General features: G+C 44.7%; 1 protein-coding gene across 1 annotated transcript in view; it reads right to left on the bottom strand.

Annotated features, from left to right (window-relative positions):
- LOC142243930 (leucine-rich repeat flightless-interacting protein 2-like) overlaps window positions 1-26,112 on the bottom strand; it is a 63,821-nt gene that overhangs the window by 16,376 nt on the left and 21,333 nt on the right. The window contains exons 5-7 of the mRNA XM_075316123.1: window positions 17,969-18,080; window positions 12,276-12,336; window positions 11,362-11,466 (exon numbers count right to left, since the gene is read on the bottom strand). Of these exons, the coding sequence (XP_075172238.1) occupies window positions 11,442-11,466; window positions 12,276-12,336; window positions 17,969-18,080 (198 nt within the window). The 3' untranslated portion in view covers window positions 11,362-11,441. The remainder of the gene's footprint in view (window positions 1-11,361; window positions 11,467-12,275; window positions 12,337-17,968; window positions 18,081-26,112) is intronic.

The raw sequence follows: 26,112 nt of genomic DNA, 5'->3' as shown, positions 1-26,112 counted from the left end.
CATGTTAAAAAGAAAAAAACTCACAAAAAAGGAATTGAAAGAACCTTAAATTGTAGTAGGCATAGTATGTGTAGCACCCAGGGGGTAGGGGGAATTTAGGCACGGGGTCTCGTACCTGAGTTACTCGTCACCAGGATGGTGTGATGATCCAAGATGTCGTGGTGGCCTGCCCGGCTTCCTGCCCCGAGGTGTACATCAATAAGTAGGAAAGATGATGGGGGTAGTAGTAGTAGAAATGTCGTGATGCCACCTGGTACGCGGCAAAGAATTAGCAGCCGCTGCTGTTGCTGTCCTTTGGGGTGGATGGTAATAGCAGCAGAGATGGTGTCGCTCCCCACAGGTGGAGCGGGTCCTGGGGAGGATGATGAGGGGAGTAGTGATGGTGATAGCCCTTGGCGCCGAGGCACGAGGGCAGCAGTGCCGGTAATAAGAGTCTGAGTCAGATGCTGCAGTTCCAGGTGTCTTTACTCACTCTTTATGCGCTCGCCCGGGTAGTACTGGTCACTCACTCTGATGGGCTCCGTCGAACCTGAATCCCTTTGGAGGTCAGTCCGTTGTGATGCTCGGTGGGTCCTTCCTCCTAGCGCCTTGTATGTCAGATCCCCGTGGCTTAAAGCTACTTGGGGACCCCGGTCGTCTCGAGTAGTACTCTTGTCCTTAATTGCAGATACTGCGGCTCCGCAATGGGGTCTGGTGCTGTCCAAGGCCCCGGATCCTCTCTGGCATTGTGCTTTTGGGCTCTTTGTGGCCAGAGAAGCTTGAAACCTCCCCGTCCAGACAGATTCTGGAAAACCAAGTTGAAGTGTGATCTTCCATAGTGTCCTGCACCCTGCGTGGCGCTGTTTCCAAGGGAGCGTTTAAGCTCACGCTTTGGCAACCGCAGAACAACCCCTGTGTCCCACCGGAGCACCGGTAAGACACGTCTGCTCCTTTCCTCTCCACCTGGAGAACTTCCTAACTGTCGTGTTGGCCCCTTCCCCAGGTCCCTGTCGCTAGTGGGTGGTGCCCCCATGTTTGGAGGCTGCCTTAAGACCCTACCCTAGCCAGGTCCCCATTGGGGATTGCAACCTGGTTGTGTATTTGAGTGTGTAAGTGGTGAAAATGGTACCGACCTCCTCCTTGTCCGCTAAAATTTCCTGGTAGACGGCTGCGCTGATTTTGGTTTTGATAAAACACAGTGGACCTACACCAGCAGATGACATAGCTCCCCAAACCATCACTGATTGTGGAAACTTCACACTAAACCTCAAGCAGCTTGGATTGTGGCCTTTCCACTCTTCCTCCAGACTTTGGGACTGTGATTTCCAAATTTACTTTCATCTGAAAACAACACCTTGGACCACTGAGTAACAGTCCAGTTCTTTTTGCCCCTAGCCAGATAAGACGCTTCTGGCATTGTCTATTGGTCATGAGTTGCTTGGCACAAGGAATGCGACAGTTTTAGCCCATGTTTTGGATACGTCTATGTGTGGAGGCTCTTGAAGCACTGACTCAAGCAGCAGTCCACTACTTGTGAATCTCCCCCAAATTTATGAATGGCCTTTTCTTAACAATCCTATGAAGGCTGCGTTTATCCTGGTTGCTTGTGCACCTTTTTCTACCACACTTTTTCCTTCCACTCAACTTTCCATTAATATACTTGGATACAGCACTCTGTGAACAGCCAGCTTCTTTAGCAATGACCTTTTGTGGCTTACCCTCCTTGAAGAGTGTGTTAATGACTGTCTTGTGGATATCTGTCAAGTCAGCAGTCTTCCCCATGATTATGTAGCTACTGAACAAGACTAAGGGACCCTTTTAAATGCTTAGGAAGCATTTGCAGGTGTTTTGTGGTAATTATTCTAATTTCCTTAAGCGGGCTTTACACGAGACGATAGATTGTGCGATATGTTGTTGGGGTCACGGTTTTCGTGACGCTCATCCGGCATACTGCACGACGTGGTTTCGTGTGACATCTCCTAGCGACGCAGTATCGCCCGCAAATCATGAGTCGTGTATTCGTCGCTAGGTTTTATAAAATTGTTTAATTAAAATGGCGGCGGTTGTTCATCGTTTCCGTGGCATCACACATTGCTCCGTGTGACACCCCGGGAACGATGAACAGCAGCTTTACCTGCCTCCCGCGGCACCCGCCGGCTTAATGGAAGGAAGGAGGTGGGCGGGATGTTTACATCCCGCTCATCTCCGCCCCTCCGCTTCTATTTGCCGCCTGCCGTGTGACGTCGCTGTGACGCTGAACGTCCCGCCAACTCCAGGAAGTGGACGTTCGTCGCCCACAGCGAGGTTGTCTGGAAGGTAAGTATGTGTGACGGGGGTTAAACGAGTTTGTGCGCCATGAGCAACTAATTGCCCGTGACGCAAAAACGACGGGGGCGGGTACGATCGATTGTGCTATTGCACAATCTATCGTCTCGTGTAAAGCAGGCTTTAGATAATGACTTTTGGGTTTCATTGGCTGTAAGCCATAATCATCAACATTAACAGAAATAAACACCTGAAATAGATCACTTTGTGTGTAATGACTCTATATAATATATTTGTTTCCTTTTTGTATTGAATTACTGAAATAAATTAACTTTTTGATATTCTAATTCATTGAGATGCACCTGTACTTGCTACTTAGTGTTGGTATATGACATAAAATCCTAATAAACAACATTTAAGTTTGTGGGTGTAAGGTGAAAATGTGGACAAGTTCACAGGGTATGGATACCCTGTTAACTTATAGACTGGGAAACACTTGAAACTTTATTCTGACAGAGGGAAGATACTGTAAATAAAGACGAAGGGGTTACTGTAAGTCATGTACTTGTCTGCGGAAGTGCAGATAAAAATCTAGACGTATTACAAACATATTACATTTTTTATGTATTTTTATGTATTAAAGTACTTTCCCACTACACTGATATTGATGACCTATCCTCAGTTAAGATCATTAATAGATCATTGTAATTATCATATTTTCTTTAATTTTACTTATGAATGTTTGTTTGTATATGAACCTCAGAATTGTAAAACGCTGTGGAATATGATGGCGCTATAGAGATAAAGATTATTATTATTAGTGTTGGGTGCACCTCTGCCAATCAGCTATTACTAGCTTTGGCAGGGATCGGATGTAAACGGTGTATGGCGTAGAACATCACCGCTCCGTCACATTGATTGGTGGCCGCTATCGGGCACTACTGGCCAGCTCCATTCAATAGAATAGGAGCTGATCTGCAGTACTTGAGCATCTACTAAACAGTGTGACGAAGCATTGGTTTTCTGCTCTATACCCAGCTTACATACAAAGTTTTTAACAGCTACATTGGTGGATTGGTGCCAGATATAAGCTCTCCACCACTCCGATATTGATGACTCATCCTAAGACTTTTGTAATGAAAACCTCTAATTATTAAATTAGATGGCATAGTGGTTAAATGTATTAACATTAACAAGTTATTCAAATTATTAACATGCATCCCTGTTCCAGTGAATAGGTAATCATTTTCAGATCAGTGAGGTTCTGACTGCAAGGAGCCCTAGTGATTGTCATGTACATGACTTGTAGGGTTTACCTAGTAGCTGGTAAACCCCCAGAAGATGTTACAACACACAGGGTCACGATACAACAGAGGTCCATGCCGCTGGGAGAGGGGGTACCTCCTGAACTCACCTCAAGCTAACTCTTGAATGCCCTAATGTCCCTATGCAGGTTCTTTCAACCTGTCGTGAGCAGGATACCTTATTCCCTTAGCTGCCCCTCTACTCACCCTGCCTAATGAGCAGGCCGACAAGTTCACTAGACTCACCACTAACAATACAGAAACACAAAGGAAGGAATACAAACAGGGGAAATAAACATGCAAGGACAAGACACTCCAAGTGGCTTCAGTGCAGCAAACACCACTGCTGCACACAACATGACAGACTTCTTCCAGAGCAGGCTCCTTCCAAAGTGGCCACATAGAAATGAGGATTCAGTTTCTATAACAGGCATCATGTGATCAGATCACGTGACTTAAATAGAGAAGGGGAGTGATATCAAAGAGCCACACCTGAGATTGACAGCTAAAGCCTGCAGCCAGGCAGGAAAAGGTGATTAACCCCTACAATATCACCAGGAAGCAGATGTTATTAAATAACAACAGTGAACCTGAAAGCAGTGATGCGCTGTGACCTTCAGACATCAGATTCACCCGGGGTCTCCCCCTAACTAGATACATTCATGGCAGCGATTCTTAGAATGGAACAGAGTGGCCATGCATGTGTGTTACTGCTCCATACATTCTCTATGGCACTGCCTTGGACAGCTGAATACAGTGTTTGGTTATATTCCGCAGTCCAGACCGTCTACCACCCACTAATAAGAAAATTATCACCTATTGTTTGGATGGGTGATAACTTTTACTGAGAGGAATAACCCTTTAAAATTATTGTATGAAGACAGCCAAAAGAATTGCATTTATAAAAACATAGTTATGCAATTGTGTACGAGGGGGTTTCCTCATTTAACCCCAGATATTGGAAGGGACAACAATCTGAATGTAAATGTTAAAAATTAGAGGATATTTTACGGGGGCGTGTCCTGGCTATGGAGGAGTGAGGACGTGTTTGTCTCAGCTCCTGCCACCGGACTACATTACTGACAATTAAACCAGCCCAAGAGCCTGGAAGAAAAGGATATGCAGCGGAGGAGAAGGGAGAGCACCCAGGGGCCCAGCAGAGGAGCGTCACGGACAGAGGAGAAGGGAATTAGAGGCTTCCTTACCGGGCCGAAGCAGAGGACAGCACTGCAGACTTCTCCCAAGATGGAGAGGCAGGGGAAGCCCCAGCAGCAGCAGAGACAGAGGGAGGAAAGCACCCGGGCAGCGGAGGAGAGGCAGCTGATAACCCCAGACAGCCAGTATACAAGGTCTCAGGTACAGGGGATCCCTGGAGCAGGGAGCATGGGTACAACCCCCACCATTGCTGATTGCAGACCTGCAGTGGGGAGGCCTCAGGAGGGGGGAGAGGTGCCCTTACCCCTGTCACAGAAGGAGGACAATAAGAAATCTCAAGCAGAGGCTGTTAATGCTGCAAATGGGGAACAGGGCCCTGCTAGTGGAAATCTCCTATCTTCAGTGAGACACAGCCTGAGTCAAAGTGTGTATGATATGGAAATGCAAGCAGAGTTAGAGCCTGCCACAAGTACAATAAGATCACATGAACCAGGAGTGCTGACAGAACTTAATGAAATCCGGGCACACATCTCTTCTATGCCCACCAGAGAAGATATGGAGACATATATAGCAAGGTTGGAACAGGCATACCGCACAGAGATGTCGGCCCTGAGGGGGGAGGTGGAAAGAGTGGACACTCAGAACCAAATACAGGCAGCTAAAATACAGAATATAGAAGACACCACTCAGGCACAAGGGGCCATTTTGGATCAACACTCCCGCCAAATACAATATATGGTGGAAGCAATGGACGATGCTGAAAACAGGGGCCGGAGAAACAATTTAAGGGTCCGGGGATTACCAGAGTCTGTTGAACCTAAGGATCTCCAGAGAGCCCTCCAAGTGATGTTTAATGAGATCCTGGGTGAACCATCAAGCCAACCCCTGGAGCTAGACAGAGTGCATAGAGCGCTTGGCCCTAGACCTACACAGAATGACAGACCTCGAGATGTGATTTGTAGGGTCCACCGTTATGTCCTTAAAGAGGCCATCCTGTTTAAGCTGCGCAGTGGAGTTTCACCAGCATACGAGGGGAGCCAAGTCCAGATTCTGCAGGACTTATCCCGTTTCACTTTACAAAGAAGGAGAGCACTGAAACCTCTCCTGGACATGCTCCGTTCGTATGAGTATAAATACAGCTGGGGATTTCCCTTCCGCCTGCAGGTCCGACACGCGGGAAGAATGCATGTTCTTAGGAACCCGACTGATATGCCATCGTTTGCTGCAGCCCTGGACATTCCGTTGGTGCCTATAGAGGAATGGCCGGTGTTTCCAATGGGGGTATGGGGTGCTGCCCCAGATGGTGATCGGATGCGTGGCCCTCGAAGAGGAAGACCAGTCTGATGTTTAAGGAGTTATTGGTTTATAAACAAAAATTCATTGGGTTGTTTCTCAATAGAATGTACCTCCCAGTTTTGCTATAATTTTTTTGCCAGGGGGATTAAGTCTTTCTGATTATGAGGGGGGGGGGTTTCCCTCCCGCCTTCCTGGAAGAGGGGGCGGGGGGCACCGCCGTACTGTGTATAGCACATTATTCTCTCTAGACCTTGTGTCCTCACATTATATAGGGCTCTGGCTGACAAACTAAGTTGAATAATTGCTTATTGTTAGTCCGGGGCAGGGGGCTCCTTTGTAGAAAGTTCCCTCCCTGATTGGGATAACACGCCATAAAGGAGTGGCGTAGTCTCACCATCCCTAGGTTAGACAGTTTGGTATTCTCTTATACCTATACAGTTACTTTTAGTCTTTTTAGACCCGACGTTAGGGTCTTGTTGTGACCTTGCAGGCGGGAGGCACTCTGCCCTCCTTGCCTTTGGTTTCTACTGCTTTGTTGGTAGTTTCTTTTGTATTCTCGACCTTCTTACCTCTTCTCTTTTATTTCCTCTTCTCTTTCCCTGCTCTTCCTATCCTACTTGCCTGCACATCTCTCTCTCCCTAATCCCCGAACCTATCCCTAGAGTCCCCACCGTTCCTCCGCATTGGAATGACGCAGATTAATTGGGGTTCACTAAATGTGAGGGGACTTAATGTCCCGCAAAAACGCTCCCAGATATTTTTTGACATGCACAAAAAAAGAGTCCATATACTATTGATCCAAGAAACACATTTTAAAACGGGCCACCTCCCCATCTTTAGAGACAGATATTACACTAACTGGGTCCACAGTTCCAACCCAGAGTCAAAATCCAAGGGAGTGTCCATAGGCATCCATAAGTCCCTAGTGCACACAGTTCTAGATACACGGGTGGACACGGAGGGAAGATTTATATTCCTGAAAATTAATGTTAACTCATCCATCTTTACCATTGTCAATTGGTATCTACCGAATAGAGATCCGGCGACGACCTGCTCCTCTCTCCTGTCATCACTGGATGAATTCGCAGAAGGGACCGTGATCGTGGGCGGTGATTTAAACTTCACTTTGGACCCTAAGGTAGACACAACGTCGGGACATAACTTTCTCTCAATAAGGAAACTAACGAAGGTTAAACGTTGTATACAGGAACTCAGATTAGTGGATGCATGGAGAACACTACACCCAGTAGACCGTGACTACACATATTTTTCCCCGGCTCACTCTTCGTACAGCCGCATAGACCTATTCCTTGTAAGTCAGAAGGCCCTGACATGGCAGATACAGGCCTCTATAGGCAGTATCTCTTGGTCAGATCATGCCCCCATATTTTTGAGCCTCACTATGCCGGATGGGCCTGGGAGGCCGTGGTCTTGGCGGTTGAATGATAGTCTGCTGAGGGACCAGGGATGCTTGAAAGACCTGCAGAACACAATAGATGAATTCTTGGAGATACACTCAGGAGACACTACTACCCTACCTGTTCAATGGGAGACACTAAAGTGTGTGTTGAGAGGGATTCTGATCAAACATGGGGCTAGGATTAAGAGGGAGAGAGCCCAAACTATTCTGTCTCTACTTCAGAATATTTCAGACCTAGAGAAGATCCATAAGCAGACATTATCCCCGGTGACACTGACAGAGCTAGTTAAAAACAGAGAGGAACTTAAATCCATTCTGGACCGACAATACGAGTGCCACAGGAATAGACTAAAAAGATTTATGTATGAATATGCGGACAAATGTGGCAGACCACTAGCTAGGTTATTACATCCGAGGGGGGACCCCAGTCACATCCCTACGATCAAAAAATCGGACGGCCTTTTGACTCAGAACCCAATCCACATAGCGGACCAGTTTCAAAAATATTATAGTGACCTTTACAACATAAGGGGCAAATTTGGGGATATGCCACAAGAAGCTTTGGAGACTAAAATAAATGATTACATACTTAAAACAGCCCTGCCGACTATACCCAATACTGAGGTTGAAAACCTAGAAGCAGACTTTACAGAGACAGAAGTGGCATCTATTATCAGGGATTCTCCCTCAGGCAAAAGCCCAGGTCCGGACGGGTTTACCCCCAAGTTCTATAAAATTTTTCAGACTCAGTTATCCCCGTTCATGACCAAAGTATTTAACTCCATATCTGAAAACTCCCAGTGGGTAGCGCAGTCTCTTGAAGCACACATATGTGTTATCCCCAAACCGGGAAAGGACCACTTGCTGGTTACAAATTACAGACCCATCTCACTGATTAATTTAGATTTGAAATTTTTCTCTAAAGCACTTGCCAACAGACTTGCCCTGTCCCTGCCTGGGATAATACATACGGACCAGGTGGGATTTGTAAAAGGCCGGGAGGCACGGGACAACACCAACAAATTGTTCCTCCTGATGGCTCGGTCGAGGGCTCAGTCTCTCCCCATGTGTTTACTTTCAGTGGACGCGGAGAAGGCCTTCGACCGGGTCAGTTGGAGCTTTATGATGGCAGCCTTGAGACAGGTGGGTTTGGGTCAGAAATTTTTGGGCAGAATTGCGTCCCTGTATACGAGACCCTCAGCAAAAGTGAGGACAAATGGGTTTCTATCATCATCCTTTCTGGTCCACAATGGAACGAGACAGGGATGTCCACTGTCGCCCCTCTTATACGTCATAGTCATGGAGCACCTTGCGGTCGCCCTGAGAAACAACACAAGCATCCACGGGATAGAGGCGGGTGGGGAGAACCGTAAGCTGGCTCTATTCGCGGATGACCTTCTCATGTTCATTTCCCAACCACACATATCCTTCCCGTCCTTGCTCAAGGAGTTCGAAGAGTTTGGCAACTTAAGCAACTTCAAAGTAAATTTTTCCAAATCAGAGGCCATGAACGTGACTTTATCGGCAGAAGACCTTGCGAGAGTATCACAAAACTTCCCTTTTAAGTGGCAACTGTCAGTTTTAAAATATCTGGGAGTTATGGTACCTAGGGATCCAGCAAAAATCGTACATCACAATTTTTTCCCCTTATTAGAAAGGACAATCAGGGACTTAAAGAAATATGACAAAAAGAGATTGACGTGGTTTGGGCGTATAAACGCGATAAAAATGGATGTGTTACCGAGGTTCCTGTTCCTGTTTCAGACAATACCCATACAGCTACCGCTAAGTTACTTCTCCAAGATCCAGACAGCCTTGTCTGGGTTTGTCTGGGGGAACAGGAGACCCCGAACAGGAATTAAAACTCTGACCAGACACAAAAGTGACGGGGGGGCGGGGCTCCCAAATTTTCAATTATATTACAAGGCAGCTATCCTAACGAGATTACTGGACTGGCATTTTCATGGTAATTCGAAACAATGGGTGGTGATTGAACAGGATGTGCTGGGAACTCCCTTACATTTACTTCCATGGTTAGAGAAAGAAAGTAGGATCCAGATAGCGAAAGGAATGGAGTTCACGCGGACAGCGATGGGGATGTGGGATGGAGAGATAAAAAAGGGATCTCTCTCTCAGGAGCAGGGCCCACTTACCCCCGTATACGGTAATAAGAAGTTCCCCCCAGGACTCCACTCCCATAGATTCGGGGGATTTACTCGGGCGGATGATACTCGTTTTTGTCACGTGCTCCAGGGACACACCCTACCAACTTATACTTCCATGCAGGCCACAGGGAGAAAGATTTCCTGGATGGAATATATGCAGTTGAAATCTTTCCTCTCGTACCAGGACAGGGAGAGAAGGATGAGGACACCCCCTACTCCTTTTGAGAAAATATTTTTACAGGGCTCATCACCTGGACATGGCATCTCACTCATTTATAAAATGCTGAACCAGAGAAATAGGGTGGATAAACCTCACTTTGTCTATAGGTGGGGAGAGGAACTGGGAGAGGATATTCCAGAGGACGATTGGAGCAGAGCGTACCTGTGGACCCACAAGCTTTCCTTGGCGTGCGCCGCTCAAGAGAAAAGTTATAAAATTCTCACAAGGTGGTACCATTACCCGACTAAATTACATGCTATATTTCCCTCTGTGTCTGATGTGTGCTGGAGGTGTGGCACAGATACAGGTACAATGCTACACATATGGTGGAGCTGTACTAAGCTGCAACCCTTTTGGGACTCAGTGTTCTACCTGTACAAAAAGATGAGCGGAGGTGAAGTAGAAAAATCCCCCCAGGTTGCTCTTCTTTCTATGCTCCCAGGAGCTATTAAAACACAAAAAAGGGACATGTTGCGATTTTGCCTGGCGGCTGCCCGTATGATTATCCCACGATTTTGGAAACAGACTAGATGCCCTACGGTGCTGGATTGGTTGGAGGAGATGACAAACCTCCAGAGAATGGAGGAGCTGACAGCAGAACTAAATGGGAACACAGAAAAATTTACTACAGTTTGGAGACCATGGATTATGTTCATGGAGTCCCCAGAGTTTGTGGAGAGTTTGGCGAGCTTTTTGAACTGAGAAACGGTGGGGAGTCTCATTCCTTCCCCCCCCCTTTTTTCTTTTCTTTTCTTGCTTTCCCCCCTCTCCCCCCTTCTCTCTAATTTCCTCTTCTTTATGCTTGTATCTTTCCTCTTCTTTCTTTCTTTTCTGAACATTAATCTGCATTTTTCTAGTTTCATTTTTTATATGAAAAGATTTATCAATAATTCATAAGACAATAGACACACAAGGAGAATGAGTATATTAGGATACGGGAAGTCAAGAGAAGTGGGAATTCTGACCTATAATTTATAAGTGGTTGTATGGTAATAGCACAAAGATAATTTGAAGAATTCCAAGAAATTTAGTAATGTAACAATTTCTGGATGTTCTCCCGGCATTGAGAAAATGATGTTTATGTATTGTAATTGCACAAATGATATGTTTGTATGTTGACAACAGTTTCATCAATAAAACAGATTTGAAATAAAAATTAGAGGATATTTTACGCCTTTATATATGAATTACTGGGAACTGTAGCTTACCTTTTGTCAGTGACTAAAGGTGGCCAAACACATCAGCTGTCAGCCAACAGCTAGCTTTCCCAACTCCCCATAAGCATGTATGCGCGGTTTATCCATGCATCCATGTGTTCTGGATGGCAGGAGGAAAGTAAAGGAGAACAAAAGGATCAGATATTAAAAGATCCTTTTCCCCCTCAACATCCTACGTTGTTCAAAGTTGGAAGGCCTCTATACACATTACGTGACCAGCTGGTCCTTCCAAGCCAATGGGTTTGGTCATCTTTAATCTGTATGAGGGGCCTTAATTTTTCACTTTGGACCTTCTTCTCCATACATTGAGCAGCAGCATATAGAAATAATATGGAAAAACCTCTCTTTGAAGTCTTCTCTTTTCAACTGTCACTTGTTCTTCAGCTTTTCTTGCATTATCTGCTGCAGTTTTATATCTGGTCACTCGTTGTTGAAGCCAAAGAACCTAAGAGAAAGAAAACTCTGCAGTGATTGATGAAGAGGAGTCAGGTAAAATTCTGACATCAAGGATTCATGGTAATGCAAATTGAATGGGAGCAAACAATTGTTAATATGATTGTTCATCGCCCATGCGGCCACCAGCAAATCCCGATTTACATGGGATTATCCCTTTCCAATACGCAATGATATATTTATTTTTTCCAAATAAAAGATGCGATTAGCTCACCAACAAGTGTTTGCCCATTTGTCGGTGAACAGCCCCAGAGACTGTAATAGGTACGTGTTATAGTTATGATAAATACAAATAAACAATAAGCCGGCATAAGTTTTTGCTATTCCTGTCCTGTGACATTGTGTGTTTTTTCTGTGCTATAGTGCCATGTACTGTATAGGGATATAACTATTTCCCGTACTGTGACATCACTGGACACAATATATGCTGTAACGTCGCTGTGCTGAATATTCATTTATAGTGACATTACTGTTATCTCCATGCTGCACCATCACTATGGTCATTGTCTTTTTAAATCATTTTGTCTATTGTTTCTGTACATCAGGGAAGACACAATGTAAAACACAGGGAACCAAATAATCCAGCATTTCATTTTTTGTACTGACTACTGAATGCAGACAGAGCAGTGGGATTTTTCCCCGTCCCCCGGATGGGTCTGCAACAGTTTATTGATAGAATGATTAAGTGAAAACGACACATTTTCAATAATACAATAATAAGATTCTCCAATATGTATGTTAATCAACTTACAATTCCAAGTTTCTGTATTGGCGTTATCAGTGGTCTGCTGTGGTACTTACATTTTGCTCTCGTGTACTTCTATCCTATGTTTTAATTTATAGTTGGGATTTGTATCATTTCCTGTTTAAAAAATAAAGCGAATATAAAAATAATATATCTAAACCGATATTACAGTATATGCACCAAAGCCGTGAGTCTCACAATGGCTCATTCTCAAATGGAATTTAAAAATGTCTAACGTCCTTCTTCTGTGTTCCATGTTCTGTTGTGAATAAAAATATGGCTATAACAGATCACCAAATTGTATTCTTGTTTTCTTTACATCTTACACAGTATCTCAACTTATTTAAAGTGGATTTGCACCAGATTTCACAATGCAAACTGTATAGGTGTCAGGTTTCCAGGTTTTCCAGTTCTCTTTTGAATGAGCTTGCCCTCAGTTAACATGGAGTTTAAGGTTCTGTTGCCCTACTTCCTGTCCAGCTGCTTAAAAGGGCGCCGCCTCTCAGCCCAGTCCAGTGCCTGAGTATACTGCTTGCAGTGTGCTCCTGCTTTGCTGTTTCTACTTCCTGATTGCCTGGATTCTCCTGAAACTCTACCGACCGACTCTGGACCATACCCGGTTTTCTTCAAGCTGTGCCCGGACTCCGTCTGCCGTCTTTGATCAGCACTCTGCCCGGTTCGTAACCACTCTGGACAATCATCCCGTACGGACACTCCTGGACTATACCACCTTGCCCCTTGTGTACCGGCTGCCGCACATTTAGGCCTTCCGGGGTTGATTGCCGGACAGTCCCCTGTACAGGGGTTCGCTCTGGTGGTCTCCCTGGGGGAGTCCCGGTGCGTGGCCCCGGGAATCCCCTTCGCTCCGTTTTGTGTGTTGTTTTTACTGTGTTTATTCCCGTTGTGTATCTACCGTGGTGACATATTATATAACATCTTGTACCAAGAACTCGTCTCTGTTGTCATTGCCCTAACGCAATCGAATCCTCAGAACATACAGTAGTATTACATTAGGTTATTGAATAGATCTTAGACCTGGTGAGGCTGCTGCATTTGCTTTGGCTCCATCATGTTGATATTTATATAAGAATTGTATTAGTCAAGCCTATAAAATTAAATATCTCATGAGGCCTTTTATGAGGACCATGATTCAATAAAGTGATTACAGCAGGATTCTGATGAAAAAATGATTTGAAAACATTGCAACATTTTTCAACACAGAGTTATGCAAAAATGTTTCAACTTCAGGTGTTTTCTACATCAGTTATACATAGCTCCGCCCCAAGTAGGGTGGAGCGGGGGGGGTGACGGGTAACAGACAAAACTGTAGTGTTTGGCAATAGAAAGGTCATAGCATTTGGGTTTGCAGAATGCTCCCTGACTTTGTAATTCTTGCTGCCAGTATACAGTGTACTGGTATCTCCTCTGCAGGGTTTTCATCCTTTCCCTTTAAGACCCAAAGCAGCTCCTCTTCCCTTCAGATTCTAATCATCTGTATTTCCTTTTGGGTTTAAATACTCTCATTTTCCTAGACTTGTGCTGGTGATATTCAGTTCATTCAAACTCTGGATGCAAGCAGGTGGCTTGCACTCATCTATGGTATTGTTGCTGAAACTTTGCTGAACTTCTACCTGAGTGATCTTTAGATAAGTAGTTCATGCACTATTTCCCTTGTGTGTCCTCCTTGTGCCTTCTTAGTGTTTAGTGGGGTTGATGGAAAGCTCATCCCATCTGTTCCCTATTTAGGACCCAGCACTAGGGATACCTAGGGTCAGGTATCCGGCTGGGAACATAGGTGTGGAACCTATCTAGGGTGGTGAGGGGACCCCAGGGACCAGCAGTAGGTTTGGTCAGGGGTCATCCTCTTCCCTAGACACAGAATTTTACTTCCCTTTCGCCATTTGCTTGATACTTCCCCGTACCTAGAGTGACAGGATGACACGGGAGCATGACACGTACACTTAGTCTTATTCATGACAAACTGTGGTAAGTCTAAGGCTGCTTTCACATTACGTTTTTTTAACATGCGTCATGAACGTTTTTTAACGCAAAAACGGATCCAGTGCAAATGCGTTTTCATTTCAATGGATTTGCAATGGACTCGCGTTAACATGCGTTTGCGTGCGTTATAGTGAGGATCCAGCGAGTTGCAGTTTTTTAACATTTTCCAAAAACGCTACTTGTAGCGTTTTTGAGCTGCGTCCAAATACTGCAAAATGCTGGATCCTGACTAAACAGCACGCAAACGCATGTGAACGCTGGCATGCTGATAGGCAGGATCCTGCTTGCTCTACTGAGCATGCCCAGAAACCAGCCTCCCGTGATCAGTGTCTCTCTCCCCCCTCCCTCTCTCTCTCTCTGTCTCTCCCCCACCTGAGAGCTGTGGGACACTCGTAACCAAGGTACAATATCGGGTAACCACTTCTCTAGTTACCCGATGTTTACGTTGGTTACGTGTGCAGACGCTCGTAACCAAGATAAATATCGGGGCATCCAAAGCAAGTTACCCGATGTTTACCTTGGTTATGATCCTCTGCAGCTGTGAGATGCCGGCTCCCAGTCTGTCCCATTCAGTTCCCCTCACTCCCCGATCACATGACTCCAATGCCCGCCCCGAAACATCCAGTGACAGGATCCTGCAAAATAACATGCGTTTGCATGCATTTTTTTGCTGTAAAAGCAGGATCCGCTTTTACAGCAAAAAAACGTTCATGACGCATGTTAAAAAAAACGTAGTGTGAAAGCAGCCTTAGCTGAATGGAGTCAGATTTGTGCAATGCACATGGAAGCGAACTCCATTTTTCTTATGCGCCAGATTCATTTAGAGGTGGTGCACCTCTTAATGAATCTAGAGCATCTGACTCCACCACAGTCTCTCATCTGCCATTTTTACAAGGGTCATTGTAAATCAAGGCCGAAGTATATTCAATATTATGGCCCACAGCCTGTACACCAACTGCAGCTTATAGTGAGCCAGATGAGATTTCAGCAGCGGGAGGGACACTCTGGAGCTGTCAATCAGGATAAGTGAGTGGAGATTGAGTTTTTTTTAACAAAGGGATTATGCAGCCATTCTGATGTGGATTTTTCAAAGTGAATACGGGCATCCTTATCAGGTCTAAGAGATCTATTTAGGGTGTATGCAGTTTATATTGTGAAATCAAATAACTGTTCTACTTGAAATTGAAAACTTTTGAATTGTTTGGTTATTCACAGAAAAGTCAGAAAAAAAACAAAATTAGTGTTATTCCAAAAAAATCAAGTTATCTCCTATCCACTAAATAGTAAATAACTTGCTGATAGGTTCGATCACTGGACCCCCCAGAGATCCAAGAACAGGACTCTGCAGTGTTGTCCCAAATGGAGCAGAAGTGCACATGCACAGCCTCTGCTCCACTGTCCGTGGGGGAGCCGAACATTGCAACTCGCCTATTGTTTATCAGCCCTATAGACAAAGAAGTGGAGCTGAGCCATATGTGTGCTCCTCTGCTCCATTCAGGAAGGCCAAGCAGAGCTCTGTTCTTGGGGTTCCAGAGCTAGTTTTGGGCATTGCTGATGGTACCAGCAATCAGACCCCCAACAAAAAGCAATTTATCTTCTATATCATGTGTAGAGGATAACTTACTTTTTGGAAGTAACCCTTTAAGAAAAACTGAATAATATATTATCTGGATTTGACCCACTTTCAAATACATTGGTAGTAAATTATGAGATAAAAGACAAGAGAAATCCAGGATGGTCTCTATTGAATGGATGAGTTCTCACTAGACAGGTCTCTGTTTTTTATATGTGCACCATCAAACAGACATGTAAATGCCCCATAAAATATAGTGTGTGTGTCTGTGCGCTGTACAAGGGAAAAGCTACCATGGTGGAATAAAGCCTTAGAAAATTATTGGCTTTTTTTGAGGTTTTTTTTTTTTAGAGAAAGCACAGAGAATCTTACATTGAGCAATGTTTACAGCTGCTAATACATTATCACAAAGTGTCTGCCTAATATTTTCTTATGGACCACGTATACAGAATATTCCAGATAAATAAGCCATAAGCCATTCCTTTGGCCTTATACTAGTTTCTAACGCAATGTGTTTCCCAAAGTGCTTCTGTAATTTTAAAGGGAACCTGTCAGCTGATACGTGTGGCTCAAACAGTGAGCGGTATATACCAGCCGCTGGGGTGTATTACCCCAGCCAGGAATGTTTCACAATGCAGTGCTTCAACATTTCAGAAAAAACTCACTTTAATAGCTGCCGGGCCCGAGCCGCACCGCAAAGACCTGTCAGTGACTGTCAGCAGGCAGAGAGAAACCACCGTGGACCCGCCTATGCAATCAGTCTGCCGTTCATCTCGGTTCCCAGCCGGCTATTAACCCCTTCACCCCAGCCCAGTTAACACTTCTCATTTCATTTTTTCAACCCTTTTTCCAACAGCAATATTATTATTTTTTTTTCTGTCAATATTTCCATATGAGTGCTTTCTTTTGCGGGATGGAGTTGTACTTTTGAACGACACTATTCATTCTGCACATAATATACTGGAAAAATGGGCAAAAAAAATTACAAATGTGGTTAAAAAATTACACAGTGTGTTTTGCTTTTTTATTTATGATGTTCAATACATGGAAAAATGACCTGCCAATATGATTCCCCCGGTCAGTTCAAGAACACAGATACTAAATGTATAGTTTCTTTTTTCATTATTAATATTATCTATTAGCTGCAAAAAAAAAAATAATTTTCCAAGACTTGTAACATTCTCATTTTTTCAGGATCTGGGGCTATGGGAGGGTTTATTTTTGCTCCCTGGGCTGTCATAATTACTGATAGCATTTAGGGGTAGATATGATGTTTTGATTGCCTATTATTGCAATTGATTGTAATGTTGCGGCTTCCCAAAAAACGTAAGTCTGGGGTTTTGATATTTTTTCTTGTTACGCCATTTACTGATGAGATAAATTTATTTTTTATTTGATAGATCAAAGATTTCTGAATGCGGCAATATCAAATATGCTTGTTTGGGTTTTTTTAAATTCTTTAATTTTATTGGGACAAAGGGGTTAATTTTAACTTTTATGGGGTTTTTTTTATTACTTTAATATTTTTTTAAACAATTTTTTTTTACTTTTTATCATATTTAAAAGTCCATAAGGGGACTTGAAGCTGTGATCAGCCGATCGATCTGTGCTATACACAGCACTGGATCAGCACTGCTCGGTATAGCAAAAATCATGATCGCCTATGAATGCCGGCCCATGTGTTAGTGATAAATACAGCCAGTTTGGGCAGCATGTATCAGCTATCAGGTTCCCTTTAAGGTTTTGTCACCATTTAAAACATATTAAGATAGAGTATGGTCACAAGATCTGATCCAGATTTGGAAACATGAATATAGCACAGAATATAAGATGTCCAGTCTTCTTATTCTGAGACTGTTGTGGTCAGATAGCAGGTATAAATACACAACAAATTATATATAATTTGCATTCTTTGCAATGGATGTAAAACCTGAATTACACATTGGGAAAATATATAACAGTTAGCAGACGTTCTTGTGGCACATGCACAGTAACCAGAAGCAGATGCTGAAATATATTCAGCCTGGAACTGTCTTTGTATAAATCCACTTGAGCCCTCAGATACCGTAAATCTATCATAGCAGCTGTCAGGTTCTCTGAAGCATAATGGCTTATATCATTGTAGCAATGGCACAAACTAGTGGAGGTAACAATGTGAAGATATAATATACATACCCTTTCCTCTGTCACCAGGAAGTTGTATTGCAGATGCTGGGGTTATCACACCAGTCGTTATCCTTTGTTTAATGTCAGAGCAGAAAACATCTTCTGGGAAAATCCCATGTTTCTGGATGAAAGCAACACAACTGATATACAGTGCTAGAATGTCATTTATTATACAGACTCTAAAAGATCAATTCTACATGAAACCCCTGTAGAAGTGATATGGATTTTATATGGAAATTATCAGGCTAAAAGGGAATCTGTCACCAGATTTTCGCTACCCCATTTGAGAGCAGCCCAATGTAGAGACAGAGACCCTGATTCCAGCGATATGTCACTTACTGAGCTGCTTGCTGCAAGTTTGATATAATCACGGTGATATATTACATACCTCCCAACTGTCCCGGATTCTACAGGACTGTCCCGATTTGAGGGCTTTTTCCTGAAGTCCCGCGGCTCACAGCTGTTGTCCCGCCTCCTCCCCTCAGTGAAGTAAATAAATTATATTCTCCTCTGCTCTGGTTTACCAGGACGGCCCTCAAACTTGTAAACTTATTGTCCAAAGACAGCATCTCTACCATTGAGCTACCGCCTATATAGAGAGGCCATACTGGGTCCTGCCTTAAAAGGGTGGTCGACATGACTGGGTTAGGATGGGAATTAAATTGGGAACAAGTGATTGGTGTTAGGCAGGGGTTCAAGATATTTAGAGGGTGTGGAAAAAGAGGATTTGAAATAGCATTGTGGGCGTAGTCAAGAGGAGGTGGGAACATTAAGGGATTTGTAAGGGTTGATCAGTTAGTAGGGTCATCCATTTTAGGCACGGAAAGGGAGCAATCTCCCACCCACCCTCCCAATTTTTAAAATTTCCTCCCGTTTAAGTTAATTTATAAAATTAAATTAAAAAAATAAATTACATTAGATCGGTAATGGCTTATTGGTTAATTTACAAGTATTGGCCATTCAATAACCCTGTACTTTGTCATAGCACCATAAGAAAGGGGAGGAAGGTCCTAGAAATTAGAATTTGGGGTTTGTGGTGGAATGGTGGGGGAGGAACCTGCAAGGTTCTGGACCCCTCAAGTGGACTCTTTATATACTGGCGGGTAGAGGATGGGCCGTGGGTTGGGGCTTGTTTTCATATGAGGCCAGGTTGTTTTTTAACTGGTGCCTCCGAGCCAGTGCTTGCACGGCTGGAGGTAAAGGATCAGCCTTGCTACTGTTTGGGTAGAATACCAGTCAGCAGGATTGGGGCTTCGAGAACCAACCACCCTCCATTTTTTTGTTGAGTATATTTCTGGTGTTTATGTTGTTTTCTTACAATAAAAGGCCGCTGTGGCCAATTAAATCCATATTGATGTGCAGTCTGTTTATTTCAGAGAGAGGTAAGGGAGGGGTTTATTTGAAGTATTCCTTAATAACTCGACTATACCTGTGGTCATGAAAGACATTGGAAGATTTGGTAATAGTGATGAGCGAGTACGCTTGTCACTACTCGGTACTCGCACGAGTATCACTGTACTCGGGCTACTCGGCGGGTACCGAGTAATTTCGCGATACTCATGCTATACTCGTGGTCTTCATCCCTGCATGTTGGCGCTCTTTTGAGAGCCAGCTCTCATGCAGGGATTGGCTGGCAGACCACTGCAATGCCACAGCCCTGTTAGTTGTGGAATTGCAGTGATTGGCCGGCCCGCACAGCGTGACCGAGCCTTTATACCGGCGGGCGCGCTGTGCTCTGCACACAGCCATCTCGTATTCCCTGCTTTCCTCGCCCACAGGCGCCTATGATTGGTTGCAGTGAGACACGCCCCCACGCTGAGTGACAGGTGTCCCACTGCACCCAATCATAGCAGCCGGTGGGTGTATACTGTGCAGTGAAATAATTAAATAATTAAAGAAACCGGCATGCGGTCCCCAGAATTTTAATACCAGCCAGATAAAGCCATACGGCTGAAGGCTGGTATTCTCAGCATGGGGAGCCCCAAGTTATGGGGAGCCCCCCAGCCTAACAATATCAGTCAGCAGCCGCCCAGAATTGCCGCATACATTAGATGCGACAGTTCTGGGACTGTACCCGGCTCTTCCCGATTTGCCCTGATGCGTTGGCAAATCGGGGTAATAAGGAGTTAATGGCAGCCCATAGCTGCCAATAAATCCTAGATTAATCATGTCAGGCGTCTCCCCGAGATACCTTCCATGATTAATCTGTAAATTACAGTAAATAAACACACACACACCTGAAAAAATCATTTATTAGAAATAAAAAACACAAACCAATTCCCTCGTAACCAATTGAATAAGCCCCAAAAAGCCCTCCATGTCCGGCGTAATCCACGGACCTCCAGCGTCGCTTCCAGCTCTGCTGCATGCAGGTGACAGGAGCTGCAAAATACACAGCCGCTCCTGTCAGCTTCACACAGCAACTGAGGTGAGTAGCGCGATCAGCTGCTGTCAGTCAGGTAACTCACGGCCACCGCTGGATCCAGCGGTGGCCGCGGATAAGCTTAGTGACAGCTCAGCTGATCGCGCTACTCACCTCATTTGCTGCGTGGAGCTTACAGGAGCGGCGGTGTCTGCTGCAGCTCCTGTCACCTCCATGCAGCAGAGCTGGAAGCGACGCTGGAGGTCCGTGGATTACACCGGACATGGAGGGCTTTTTGGGGCTTATTAAATTGGTTACGAGGGAATTGGTTTGTGTTTTTTATTTCTAATAAATGATTTTTTCAGGTGTGTGTGTGTGTGTGTTTATTTACTGTAATTTACAGATTAATCATGGAAGGTATCTCGGGGAGACGCCTGACATGATTAATCTAGGATTTAGTGGCAGCTATGGGCTGCCAATAACTCCTTATTACCCCGATTTGCCAACGCACCAGGGCAAATCGGGAAGAGCCGGGTACAGTCCCAGAACTGTCGCATCTAATGTATGCGGCAATTCTGGGCGGCTGCTGACTGATATTGTTAGACTGGGGGGCTCCCCATAACGTGGAGCTCCCCATCCTGAGAATACCAGCCTTCAGCCGTATGGCTTTATCTGGCTGGTATTAAAATTGGGGGGACCGCACGCCATTTTTTTTAATTATTTAATTATTTATTTCACTGCACAGTATACACACGCCCACCGGCTGCTGTGATTGGGTGCAGTGAGACACCTGTCACTCAGCGTGGGTGTGTGTCACACTGCAACCAATCATAGGCGCCGAAAAGCAGGAAAGCAGGGCCGGCTTTTTCAAAAGAGGAAAAGCCGCCGGAGTTTAGTGAACAGCTGTGCAGCGCCGCGGCAGTGATCGGGGAACGGTAAGTATGAGAGAGGGGGGAGACTGACCGACAGACTGTGAGATGGGGACAGACAAGACAGAGAGAGACTGACAGACAGACAGAGAGACCGACTGACGGACTGAGGGAGATAGAATGAAAAAAAAAATGACCAACATCACTAGTAAAATGCACAAAACGTGCGTTTTGGACATCGGAGTGCCACACAATGTTTTCACGTAAAATCTTTCATGTAATCTCAAAAAGTAACATACACTAGCTCTATCTCACTATTGGGTATGTGCCCTTAACATTTCCGCCATGAAAATTCATTTTGGTGTCATTTTGGAAGGTTTTCTGGTGAGTCCGTAAAAATGGCGTAAAACTCGGACAAAATTGTTCACAGGTGAGACTTTTGAGTGATAAATGCTTCAAGGGGTCTTTCCCATGCTGTTGCCATGTCATTTGAGCACTCTTCTAAGACTTTTGTGACATTTTTAGGGTTTCTACATGCTGCCGGGGGGTCATTTCATAAAAATACTCGGGTCTAACATAGGATAACATTGGGCTCGGTGCTCGGGCCGAGTACACGAGTATCTTGGTATGCTCGGCCCGAGCCTCGAGCACCCGAGCTTTTTGGTACTCGCTCATCACTATTTGGTAATCATGACCTGTGTATTGCAGTAGAGCAACCAGAAGCAGATTATTCAGACAGATAGATAAATAGATAGATAGATAGATAGATAGATAGATGAATGCATACATGATAGATAGAGGGATAGATAAATAGATAAATAGATAGATAGATACATGATAGATAGATAGATAGATACATGAGAGATAGATACATGATAGATAATATATAAATAGATAGATAGATAGACACATGATAAATAGATACATGATAGATAGATAGATAGACACATGATAAATAGATACATGATAGTTAGATAGATAGATACATGATAGATTGATAGATGATAGATAGACACATGATAGATAGATAGATACATGAGAGATATATACATGATAGATAATATATAGATAGATAGACACATGATAAATAGATACATGACAGATAGATAGATAGATAGATAGACACATGATAAATAGATACATGATAGATAGATAGATAGATACATGATAGATTGATAGAAGATAGATAGACACATGATAGATAGATAGCTACATGATAGATTGATAGATGATAAATAGATAGATGCATGATAGATAGATAGATACATGAAAGATAGATACATGATAGATAATATATAGATAGATAAATACATGAGAGATAGAGACATGATAGATAATATATAGATAGATAGATAAATACATGAGAGATATATACATGATAGATAATATATAGCTAGATAGATACATGATAGATGATAGATAGATAGAAATGTACATGATAGATAGATACAGTGGAACCTCAGTTTACGAGTAACCCGGTTAGCGAGCATTTCGCTATACGAGCAAAGCTTGCTGTAAATTTGTAACTCAGTTTATGAGCAAGCTTTGCTGTACGAGCAAATACTCACCGCACACACTTCCGGTTCCGTACTTTAACCGCGCTCTGACCCGCTCTTGCAGTCAGCACAAACACACACAAACATGCATGCACATACATTACGCTCACCTTACCTTCCGTTCCATCGCCGGTCTTACGGTTCTTGTAGTTCGCCGGTACAGGATGTGTATCGGGTAACCATAGCGACGATGGAGGAACTTGCGCTGTCAGCCGCTACTCAAAGGCAGTGCACTGGCCAATCAGGAGGCATGCGGCTCCTGCCTTTGACGTCAGAATTCTGGCAGCGGAAGTTCCAGCATCAGTCGCAATGGTTACCCAATATACATCCTGTACCGGCGAACTACAAGAACCGGGAGGCCAGCGATGTAACGGAAGGTAAGGTGAGCATAATATGTGTGTGCGTGGATGTTTGTGCGTGTTTGGAATGGCACAATAGGGGACCAGGATGGGACATTGAACAATTTGTGGAACTAATTGTTTGAGCTTGATTTATTTCCTATGGGAAATTTTGCATTGCAAGACGAATAACTTGGTTTACAAGCACACTCCCAGAACGGATTGTTCTCGTAAACCAGGAGTGGGGAACCTTTTTACTGTCGGGGGCCATTTGAAAATGTATGCCTACCTTCGGGGACCACACTAAATTATCAATGTGAAAATGAACCAGTTTATATTTGGTCAAACAGTTAATTAACTCCCCCCTACTGTGATGACCCGAGCTGCTTCTCTTTTGTGGGGCTGTGATGTTTCATGATACTAATCATGTTGCTTCTCACAGCTCAGCTGCTCTTACAGGTTTGTCACGGTCTGGAGCGCAGGCAACTCTTTGTGATAATAAGATTGGTAGACTATATACGTCACACAACAGACACAGGGACTGATCTATAAATCATGGGAGACACATACATGACTGATGGCATATATATATCAGATAGGAGACACTGGTACTGCTGTATATACATCACATAGGAGATACTGGGATTGTTGTTTATACATCACATAGGAGATGCTGGGACTGCTGTATATACTGTACATCACAGGAGACACCTACATCACAGGAAACACTGGGGGCACATTCATCACACGAGGGGCTGGGGACATGTATATGCCCCCACCCACCTCCTGTGATGTATATGCTTTCAGCCTCTCCTTTGATGTATATGTTCCCAGCCCCTCCTGTGAGATATGTCCCAAGCCCCTCATGTGAGATATATGCTCCCAGCCCCTCCTGTGAGATATATGCTCCCAGCCCCTCCTGTGAGATATATGCTCCCAGCCCCTCCTGTGAGATATATGCTCCCAGCCCCTCCTGTGAGATATATTCCTCCAGCCACTCCTGTGATGTATATTCCCCAGCCCTTCCTGTGATGTATATGCCCCCAGCCGCTCCTGTGATGTACATACCGAGGCCTCTCCTGTGATATGTATGGCCCCATCATCTCCAATGTGATGTATATTCCCCAGCGTGTGATGTATATGCCCCCAGCATCTACACTGTGATGTATATGCTCCATCCCCTCTTGTGATGTATATGTCCTTAGCATCTCCAACGTGATGTATATATCACAGGAGGGGTTGGGGCATACACATCACAGGAGACACTAGGGGCATACACATAATAGGAGACGCTAGGGCATATCCATGACAGGAGGGTCTGGGAGCATATACATGACAGGAGATGCTGGGGGCATATACATGACAAGAAGGGCTGGGGAACAGACATTACTAGGTCACTGAGAGGCATAAGCATTGCTGTGAGGTACAGACGGCACTGGGGGGCACAGACATCACTAATGCGGCACAGAGAGTACTAGGGGGGCATGGACATCACAAGGAGGGCACAGGCATTACTAGGGGGCACAGGCATCACTAGAGGGGCACAGGCATCACTAGAGGGGCACAGGCATCACTAGGGGGGGCAGACAGACATCAGTAAGGGGGGCAGACAGACATCAGTAAGGGGGGTCAGACAGACATCCCTAAGGGAGGGTCTACAGACATCACTAAGGGGGGGCACAGACATCACTAGGAGGAGACTGGGGGGCATGGACAGCACTTGCAGAGCACAGACATGTGGGGAGGCTGCACACAGCACTGGGAGCTGCACACAGCACTGGAGGGAGCACGCTGCACCGGAGAAGGGGCGGGGAGTAGGCGGCACACAAGCGCCGGAGAGCGGGCGGCACACAAGCGCCGGGGAGCGGGCAGCACACAAGCGCCGGGGAGCAGGCAGCACACAAGCGCCAGGGAGCGGGCGGCACATAAGCACCGGGGAGCGGGTGGCACACAAGCGCCAGAGAGCGGGCGGCACACAAGCGCCAGAGAGCGGGCGGCACACAAGCGCCAGAGAGCGGGCGGCACACAAGCGCTGGAGAGCGGGCTTCACAATGCTGGAAGCAGTGAAGCTGCTGTAGAATGGAAGCGCAGAGCACTAAACCCACCCACAAAGTAAGTCCTGAGCACGCTGGCACCTGCCAGCGAAAAAGCTCATTGGTGCGCACAAGCAGCACATGTGGAGATTTAAAAGGCCGGAGACCGGTAAGACTGCGGTGGTGGCTGTAGCACTGCCGCCCCCGAGAATCTGCCTGGGGAGTGCAGAAAAGGTCATGGCGGGCCGCATGCGGCCCATGGGCCGGAGGTTCCCCACCCCTGTCGTAAACCAAGGTTCCACTGTAGATGGATACATGATAGATACATGAGAGATAGATAGGTACATGAGAGATAGATACATGAGAGATAGATAGATAGATACATGATAGATAGATAGATACTAGATAAATAGATACATGATAGATAATAGATACATGATAGATACATGATAGATAAATGATAGATAAATACATGATTGATACATAATACATGATAGATAATAGAGAGATATAGATACAGTTAGGTCCAGAAATATTTGGACAGTGACACAAGTTTTGTTATTTTAGCTGTTTACAAAAACATGTTCAGAAATACAATTATATATATAATATGGGCTGAAAGTGCACACTCCCAGCTGCAATATGAGAGTTTTCACATCCAAATCGGAGAAAGGGTTTAGGAATCATAGCTCTGTAATGCATAGCCTCCTCTTTTTCAAGGGACCAAAAGTAATTGGACAAGGGACTCTAAGGGCTGCAATTAACTCTGAAGGCGTCTCCCTCGTTAACCTGTAATTAATGAAGTAGTTAAAAGGTCTGGGGTTAATTACAGGTGTGTGGTTTTGCATTTGGAAGCTGTTGCTGTGACCAGACAACATGCGGTCTAAGGAACTCTCAATTGAGGTGAAGCAGAACATCCTGAGGCTGAAAAAAAAGAAAAAATCCATCAGAGAGATAGCAGACATGCTTGGAGTAGCAAAATCAACAGTCGGGTA

Source organism: Anomaloglossus baeobatrachus, chromosome 6 (genome assembly GCF_048569485.1).
Source record: "Anomaloglossus baeobatrachus isolate aAnoBae1 chromosome 6, aAnoBae1.hap1, whole genome shotgun sequence".
Classification (NCBI taxonomy): Eukaryota; Metazoa; Chordata; class Amphibia; order Anura; family Aromobatidae; genus Anomaloglossus; species Anomaloglossus baeobatrachus.
Note: the sequence above shows the minus strand (reverse complement) of the source record. Positions and strands in the feature narration are given on the sequence as shown.